At 38.9% G+C, this 9114-nt stretch overlaps 2 protein-coding genes across 2 annotated transcripts; one reads left to right on the top strand and one right to left on the bottom strand.

The window, feature by feature from the left end:
* The first annotated feature begins 967 nt into the window (after positions 1 to 967).
* Positions 968 to 2287, top strand: LOC107627435 (uncharacterized). Its single transcript, XM_016330269.2, has one exon. The coding sequence runs from the start codon at positions 968 to 970 to the stop codon at positions 2285 to 2287; it is 1320 nt and encodes a 439-aa protein (XP_016185755.2).
* A 5543-nt stretch (positions 2288 to 7830) lies between these two features.
* On the bottom strand, positions 7831 to 8844 carry LOC107627433 (uncharacterized). Its single transcript, XM_016330267.1, has 2 exons — positions 8463 to 8844; positions 7831 to 8405 (listed from the first exon to the last, which is right to left on the bottom strand). The coding sequence occupies exons 1-2, from the start codon at positions 8842 to 8844 to the stop codon at positions 7831 to 7833; spliced, it is 957 nt and encodes a 318-aa protein (XP_016185753.1).
* Positions 8845 to 9114: the final 270 nt, after the last annotated feature.

The following is a 9114-nucleotide window of genomic DNA, read 5'->3' as shown; positions in this document are numbered from 1 at the left end:
GAATCGGCGGGCAAGCACACGGCTGCATTGGCTGCGACGGTTCAAGTCCAGTGAAGGGGAATCGTTCGACTGAAGACCTGCGCGAAGAAGAGAACCTTGATGCGGACGGTGCTGCGGACCTCCGAATCGGTGAGCAAGCACACTGCTGCATTGGCTGCGACGATTCAGGTCCGGTGACGGGGAATTGTTTCGCTGATGTGGGAGGGTACCACTGAGCTGGCGAGCAAGGAAGCGACTCTGTTGTTTGCTGCGGTTCACGAGCCATGGCGGGGAACCAAGCGTCTGAAAGAGGGACGACAGGCGGCTGTTCGAAGCTTCCCTTGCAATCTGATATCCCAATGAAAGTGAAGGCAGAGCTTGGTCCCTCCAGGAAGGAAATGTGCGAATGTAGTACTAAGGAGAGGGGTACATCAAGGGGGAAGTTTGCCATAGGATACCGAGTTGGGCTCCTTGAAAATGGTGAACATGCACTAGAGGCCGACGCGACTGGGGTACTGGTAAGGCTTGAGGAAGGAAGTGGCGAGAATGGGATGGACGGTGATTTTAGAATTGAAAAACAGGTTGCTGAGGGCGATGGCGCGAATGGGAGGAAGATTGATATTGACTCTGGATACCATGAGCTCTGTGGTGGGAATGCTTTGAGCAGAGAAGAGCAAATGCTCGAAAATAAAAGGGCATGGAAACTGACAGTTGAATCCGGAGCAGAGCAGTACAATGAAGATGATGATATAATGGCAATTTTGCAAGAACAGAATGAAGCACTAGATCAGAAGAGGAGATTGGCCAAGCAAAAAGAAAAGGCTCGGAGATGTAGACCAAAAAAGTTTAAAAAGGTGTGTAAAAAAGTTTTATTATGATTTTTAGCTCTTGGAATGTTAGGGGGTTAAGAGGGGTTGGAAAATTGAGTATGGTTAAAGAGCTAAAAAAGAAACAGAAATTAAATATGTTAGGATTGGTTGAGTCTAAAATGCAAGTTGTGACTAAGTTTGATGTAGTACGAATTTGGGGAAGTGATGCAGTGGGGTGGGAGTTTGTAGGTGCGGAAGGCACGTCGGGGGGGGGGGGTCTGCTATTGATGTGGGATATCATGCTGTTTAGAATGAATAACTGTTACAAAGGGGAGATATGGTTATGTGTGGAAGGAGTCCTTTTGAAAAATGATTATCGTTGTGCTTTTTGTTTGGTATATGGTGCTCATACTAGAGCAGGAAAACTTGCTGTGTGGGAGGAACTGAGCTTTATAGCTGGCTTATGTCAAGTTTCGATATGTTACATGGGTGACTTTAACGAGGTTACACAGGTTGAAGAGAGGAAAGATCAGGACCGATTAACAGCATCAGCAGAAGATTTTAAGAGTTGGGTTCAGGATATGCAGTTAGTGGATTTACCTTTGAATGATCGCAACTATACATGGTTTAGAGGCAGCTCTTGCAGTCGTATTGATAGGGTACTTGTGAGCTTAGAATGGACGGAGGAATTTCCAGAGATTCGGTTAAAAGGGGGACCGAGAGGCCTGTCAGATCATTGTCCAATTATAGTTCAGAATACCATATGCAGAGATGGTCTGCGTCCATTTCGAAGTTTAGATTCCTGTTTTACCCATGAAGGTTTCTTAAGAATGGTCAGAGAGGAATGGAGGAACCTTGGTGAGGTGCAATTCACAGATAAGCTGAAAGCTCTTACGATGCCTTTGAGAAGATGGCATAAGGATAAATTCGGTGACATGGATAAGAAAATTCAGCACTTTGAGGAGGAGATCAAGAAGGTAGATGAGCTGGCAAGAAATGGAGTATATGATGGTACATCGGAGGCTAGAAGGAAGGCTCTAGTAAGCTGTTGCAAGCAGTGGTATGTGAGAAAAAAAATACACTGGAAGCAGATGTCACGCTCCAAGCATGCGAAGGATATGGATAAAAACACTAGATACTTCCATAACTTGGCGTCGGCAAGAAGGAGGAACAATAGAATTGATGGCCTGATAATTAACGGTAGGTTGGTGAGGAATCAATCTCGGATCAAGATTGCTATCCGAGACTTCTATAAATATTTGTATCACCAGGAGAGATCACCGGTGGTGGGATTTAGGGATGGACTGGTAAATCGGATCGATGAAGAGGAGTCCATAGCTTTGGAGAGATTACTGACATCAGAGGAGATTAGAGAGGCAGTTTGGGATTGCGAATCTTCTAAGGCTCCAAGAAGTGATGGGTATAACATGAATTTCATCAAGAAGTGCTGGGATGAGATTGGTGCTGAGTTCACCAAAGCTGTTATGGATTTTTTCTGATCTTCAAGGTTGCCTTCTGACTCTAATATTACTTGGGTGTCTCTCGCACCTAAGTACACAGGAGCCAAGGAGATTAAGGACCTCCGGCCGATAAGCATGGTAGGTTGCGTATACAAAGTGATTTCCAAAGTGATGGTCAGGAGAATGAGATCTGTCATGCCAGGTCTAGTGGGAGAGACACAGAGCGCTTTTGTCAAGGGTCGGAAAATACATGATGGGGCACTTATTGCTTGCGAAACAGTGCAATGGCTGAAGACGAAAAGAAAGAAAGCGGCAATCATTAAACTAGACTTTCAGAAGGCTTATGATCGGGTCAAATGGAGCTTTGTGGACATTGTGCTACAGAAGATGGGCTTTGGCTGGAAATGGAGGGAATAGGTTAAGGAGTGTGTTGGCACAACATCTATGTCAATCCTGATAAATGGCTCACCATCTAAACCTTTTAAGATGGAGAGGGGTTTGAGACAAGGTGATCCTTTATCTCTGTTTCTGTTCATTCTAGTTGTTGATGTTCTGCATCGGATGGTAGGGGAGGCAGTCAGAAACATATGTATTATGCCGCTGTTAGTTGGTAAGGACAATATAGAGTTGTCACATCTCCAGTTTGTTGATGACACTATATTGTTCTGTCCGCCAGAAGAGGAGACCATCAGAAACTATGCCAGGCTGCTAAGGTGCTTTGAGATGATGTCGGGATTATCCATTAACTTTGATAAATCAAGTCTAATCCCAATCAACTGTGAACAGCAGTGGACATCCAACATGTGTAACTTGCTGGGGTACAAGGAGGCCTACCTTCCAGTCAGATACCTTGGCATCCCCTTAGGAGCGAACCCACGACTGGTCAGGACTTGGAAACCGATAATTGACAAGGTAGAGGAGAAGCTCAGTCTATGGAAAGCAAAGGTACTCAACAAAGCGGGTAAGCTGGTCTTTATTAAGTCCATGTTAAATAGCTTGCCGGTGTACTACTTGAGCCTGTATAAGATGCCAAAGGCAGTGGCAGAAAAATTGATATCATTGCAGAGAAAGTTCCTGTGGAGTAAGGAGGAAGGTAGGAATGGCATGGCGCTAGTTAAGTGGGAGGTGGTTCAAGCCCCTAAAAAGCTGGGGGGGGGATTGGGGGTAGGTGATGCTGTGATTAGAAACGCTGCGCTCATGTTCAAGTGGTGGTGGTGTTTTTCGAAAGAAGAATGTCCATTATGGAAGAAGGTGGTATGTTCTTGTTATGATTTGAATCCCAGTGTGATGTTATCAGCTCAAATATTACCTACTAGAGGGGGCCCATGGAAGGATATCTGCCATCTGCAACTCAAAGATAATACTATAAAAGATAAGATGATTGCGGGATTGTCTATGGAGGTAGGTGACGGAAGGAGGACTCGTTTCTGGGAAGATGTCTGGCTACAAAGTGGTCCGTTAGAGTTGAGTTTTCCAAGGCTTTTCTCCATTTCAAACCAAAAAAGATCTGTCATAGGGGATTGTGGGTTCTGGGATGGGTTAGAGTGGATTTGGAATTTTCAGTGGAGGCGAGCTTTATACCAATGGGAGCTGGAATTAGTGGATCTGTTGCATGAGACCTTAAGGCCTATAAAGCTATCACATGATAAGCCGGACAGAATCTTTTGGAAGTTTGACAAGGAAGGTATATTTTCAACTAACTCTTTTGTGCAGGTAGTACAGTCAGAATCCCTCCCGGAGGATATAACCAGCTACAGTTTCACAAGAACGCTATGGAAAGGTTTGGTGCCGCCACGAGTGGAGTTATTTATTTGGTTCACTCTTATAGGAAGAGTAAATACTAAAGAAAGACTCCATAGATTGGGAATTATTAGCCAAGGTGATAACATGTGCGTCCTGTGTAACAAAGATGTTGAACTTATTCACCATTTATTCTTGGGGTGTGAGTTTACTTGGCAGGTGTGGTGTCAATGGCTAACTGAATTTGGGAGATCGTGGACTGTCCCGGGCTCACTAAAAGAACAATTTGAGAGTTGGACAGGTGCTGCTAACAGGAAGGTGGAGCGCAACAAGTGGCTCATTTGCTTTTTCTCGGTCATTTGGAACGTTTGGCTCGAGAGAAACGGACGAATTTTTAATAACAAGGAGGCAACTGCAGAGGTGGTATTTCAGAAATCTTTCAACAGTTATAGAGAATGGAGTAGTTTAGATCCTTTCTGTTGTTGATGGCAATGCCGGAGATGACATTAAGGAGATTGTTGTCTTTATTTTGTATTCTTGTTGAATTGTTGGCTTGTTTGTCGCTCCACTTCATTGTGTTGAGCTCTCTTATTCAAAAAAAAAAGATTTTATAACTTCACTTGTTGCTTTTATTTTCATGTTAGAGTTAGACTTTCAAGTGATCACCCCCTTTAAAAATGAATGGCTTTGTATCTCTCATATACTCATCATATACTTCATTCCCTTTAGCATTTGCTTTTAAATCAAAATCGAATGAAACAGCAGGTTACAGAGTACTTGGTTGTAACATTTGGCCATTATTTTACTGATGTAAAATTGTGAGTAAATTTTCTTAGCATAGTAGTTTTGTATTAAATTTTTTCTAAGCATATATTTTACAAATAAGTGCTCGTACCTTATTCTTTTTGGTGTAAGAATTTGATTAATGATAATGCTTAATATGATTTTGATTTTGATGTATTTTAGACTGTTACTCAATCACATTTGTTATTTTTGGGATAACCATTAACACGATCAATGTATAAAATAAATATTTTTGCTAACATGATATTAAGTAATTATATGCATAAAATAATTTTATATTTACAGTGTATCAAAATTAAATTCTGGTTAATATTTTAAAATTATATATGAACTTAGACTGTTTATTGAGAGTATTCTCCTATGAAAATATCTTAACTTTGATCAATCATAAGGTAAAATAATAGGATATAAGAAAGAAAAAGAGTATAAACTACTATCATCTTTGGATAAAAAATTTTGTTATGAAAACTTTTTGGTGTTATGCCCCAGACTAGGGCTTGGAAGTGAAACACCAGAATATGGCCATGGATTTCTCGCATAGTGCGAGAAGCAATTGAGTTTTTTGTTTTTTAATTTTCTTTGAAGTATCTCGCACGGAGTGAGAAAGTAAGAATTTCTTTTATATTTTTTTAGCATCTCGCAATGCTGCGAGAAATGTGGGCTGGAAATTCAGTTTTCTAATGATGCAGATTGTTGTACTAGCGGAGCAGAGAAATGAGTCTGCGGAAACTGACGGTGCTGAAAAGATTGAAGAAGATAAGCCAGTTAGCTTACTATTTTGTCGATTTTTAGCAAATCGATGGTGGTTCGATTCTAATGGTCTGGGAGCGAAACCAACTCCTCTTTTGCGGGTACTAGTTTTATTTGCATCAAAATACATGCCTTTGACAATGACGAAGAAGAAAAAACCAAGTTCTGCAGAAATTCAAAATGAACAATAAAATTTAAATGACTTGAATAAAAGGGAAATCAAATTAAATAAAGAAAAAGTGTTTGGAAAAATAAAGGACAAATTGAAAGGTCAAGACTAAAAAGGATAAAAGTTGTTGAATTTAAAGGAATCGAAATGACATTGCAAAACAGATAAATTGCATGGAAAGTTGCAGGGAATTTAAATGAAAAGTAAAGATATGGAAGGAACTCTTCGAAGAAAAAAGACTCTTGACTGACTCAGAAAGTCGCTGGAAATGTGAGTGAATGTGAGTGTTTTCTCCAAAAATATTCCAACCTTTGTTCCTTCAATCTTTCACGTATTTATGGAAGTCTTTGACCAATCAAATTCAGATATAACTTCCACGTGCGTCAATCATTGAATAACCGTTCCTGCTCTCTTTGAGTGCCATCTGTAACTTCTGCCAACTATCTTCGCATAGTAACTCCCTTCGATTGCTTCGCTCTCTCGATAAGTCCTAATCGATCAGAATCCTCTTTTTCATCGATTGACCATTTTCAAGGAATCCAATACAGTTATTCTTCACCTCAAAGTTCACAACTAGTTTATCTTTTTCGACTAACAAATTACTTTTGCTTCGATTCGGTTTTCTGTCTACCATCTTCCACACTATTAACCTCTTCTTCGATACAGCTGACCTCGTCGAGTCTGCCTCTTCGATTTCCACATTTGCGTCAATCGATTAATAAAGAGTACGTAAAGAGTACCTAATTGGCTCCAATGCAAAGTTAATTCTAACATTTATTTGGAGGTTGATCGAAATATTTTTTGGCACTTGGGAATGATCGAAGCTTATTCTTGTCGAATATTGGCTTGTCAAAGAATTCAATAACATCTTTATCGAAAATATTATTTTCGATATAACAAATGCCCCCTAAGTATTTATTTTTTTTATTGGAAGGAATAAAATATAAATACTTACTATTATTCAATATTTTCGAGAGCGGTACCAGTCATTTCTTCATCTTCTTCCTCAAAATTTTCCTCGACATAGTTAATCTATTTTTAGGAATGGAGTTTCAACTGCTTTACTTCGATCGGTCAAAGTAGAAGGAACACGACACAACTTTCGAACACTTTAGTTACCACCATTTCGATCTTGAAAAATGGTATTACTTCCACAGCCTCGATAAAAAAGAACTATATCGAGCCTATTGCGGTCGGTATTCTCTCGTTTTCTCATTCACCAAACTCTTTCCAATTCTTGATTCATCCAACCCCAATAGCATGGGATCGACGAAACGAAGGTGAATAATTATCTTGTGGACTCTGAACAAATTGAGCCTAAGTGGCAGTTTACTCTTCTTTGTCGAAATTGATCTTCGATGGCTTGACCAATTCGAAACTGACCCCAAATAATTGTTTGATCAATTTCATATATTGCACAAATTTTCACAAATATTTTCACGTAGTGCATGCAAAATATTAGTGAAGCATCATGTCATTCTTGAAGAGCTCAGAATAATTTTTTTTTCAATTTATCGAAGAAAAATTATCTTCGATATAAGAAATGCCTCCAAGTATTTGTTTTTAAACTCTTGAGGCAAAGTGGTTGTTTGTCGAACTCTTGGATCTTTGACATTTTGTTGAATATTTTCAGCCGTATTCATTTTCGATACTTCATCGAATTTTTTATGACAACATATTACCCAAATCATGGTAATTTTCCTTTTCCTTCTCGGATCATTATGGTCAAAGAGTTGTCATATTTGATGATTCGAAAATATCTTAATCAAAATTTTTTTTCAAATTTCCAACTTCACAATTTCCAAAGTGAACAGAGAAGCTTTTTTTATCTGAAATTTAATCAAATTTATAGAGTTTCAAAGTTGAATAAATATTTTTTTTTCACAGTTATATCTAACAACTGCCAATAACCACTTCTCAAGAACTTCTTTTTACAGACATATTTGTACATACCTTTATAGAGTAGGCACTCCTTCCAAAGTGTTCTAATATGCACCTGTAACTTGATAAAGTTCGAATTTGTCGAAAATTGACTTATCGAAGAATTCAACAATAATTTGTCGAAAATATTATTTTGATGATTTTTTTTTTGCTAGATGGACAAAAGCAAAAATACTTATCATCGTTGAATATAGTTTTCAACAAACTCATATTCAATAATTTCTCTTTCTTTCTTCTTTTCTTCTTTTATTTTTTCGACTTGTCGAACTCTCTCAGCCAAATAGATTAAATCTGGAATATGCATATTGAGTAACTTTCGATGCATATACAAGCCAAGACCTTTGATGGCTATTTTGACGATCTCGCTTTCAGGGACCGACACATAACATCGATTGCGAGCATTTTTGAATTGAATTATATAGTCATCTATCGATTCTCCATCATCTTGTTCTATTGCAAGCAAATTTGTCAATGAGACATTCAATTCTGCTCTATAAAATTGAGCATGAAAGGTATTTTCCAATTGTGCCCACGTTAAAATCGAACTGGGTCTCAGATTTGAAAACCAAGTGAAAGCATTTTTTGTTAATGAAGCAGGAAAAAACTTCATTCTCAGGTTTTCGTTATCTGTCAAATTTCCTAATTCGACCAAATAGTGAGCTATATGCTCGACAGTTGACTCTCCAGCCTCTCCTGCAAATTTTATAATTATTTTGGGATTTTTTACACCCATTGGCACTTCTGTCATTTGCACTGCAGAAGGAAAAGCAGAAACAAAATATGGTCAATGCATGAGACCCACGTTGATACCCATTCCATTGAGGACATCTTCGACAATCCTTGTCACCTGGTAATGATATCCACGTTGTGTGTGAAGTCTATTCAAAACTTCATCAGCATGTTGATCTCGTCGAACGAGATAAGGGATATTTTTTTCCCTTTCAGGATTGTTAAATACATTCCCCTCATCATAATCAACAATTCGAGCAATTCTCTCGACTTGTTTAACCAGTCGATCATATTTTGACTCATTGTCTGCCAGGATAGGATTCAAAACAGTAGTCATCTGGTGAGTCAACAGCTTGACTAAATCATGATGGCTTTCGTCAATATATTGTCGAAACTCAGCCATCGATCCTGGATTATTCGACGAGGAGCTCACTTGGTAATCTCGATTAACTTCGTCAGACATGGTCACAATTTTACCACTTTTTGACCGCATGCACCAAAATTTCAACACTGCATGCACAATGCAACACTTGAAAGCAACAAATTTTGATACAATTAAATTTTAAAATTGTTCCACCGGGCATGCCAATTTGTTTTGTCGATTTTTAGCAAATCGATGGTGGTTCGATTCTAATGGTCTGGGAGTGAAACCAACTCCTCTTTTGCGGGTACCAGTTTTATTTGCATCAAAATATATGTCTTTGACAATGACGAAGAAGAAAGAACCAAGTTT

This window comes from Arachis ipaensis, chromosome B2 (assembly GCF_059453495.1).
Source record: "Arachis ipaensis isolate K30076 ecotype BB chromosome B2, ASM5945349v1, whole genome shotgun sequence".
Classification (NCBI taxonomy): domain Eukaryota; kingdom Viridiplantae; phylum Streptophyta; class Magnoliopsida; order Fabales; family Fabaceae; genus Arachis; species Arachis ipaensis.
Note: the sequence above shows the minus strand (reverse complement) of the source record. Positions and strands in the feature narration are given on the sequence as shown.

Excerpts from the sequence above, each read along its gene's own strand:
- LOC107627435 (XM_016330269.2), top strand. The coding sequence starts at position 968 with ATGCAAGTTGTGACTAAGTTTGATGTAGTACGAATTTGGGGAAGTGAT.
- LOC107627433 (XM_016330267.1), bottom strand. The coding sequence starts at position 8,844 with ATGTCTGACGAAGTTAATCGAGATTACCAAGTGAGCTCCTCGTCGAAT. Across the intron at positions 8,406-8,462 it reads AGATGTCCTCAATGGAATGG|TGCAAATGACAGAAGTGCCA; the intron begins GTATCAACGTGG and ends TTCCTTCTGCAG.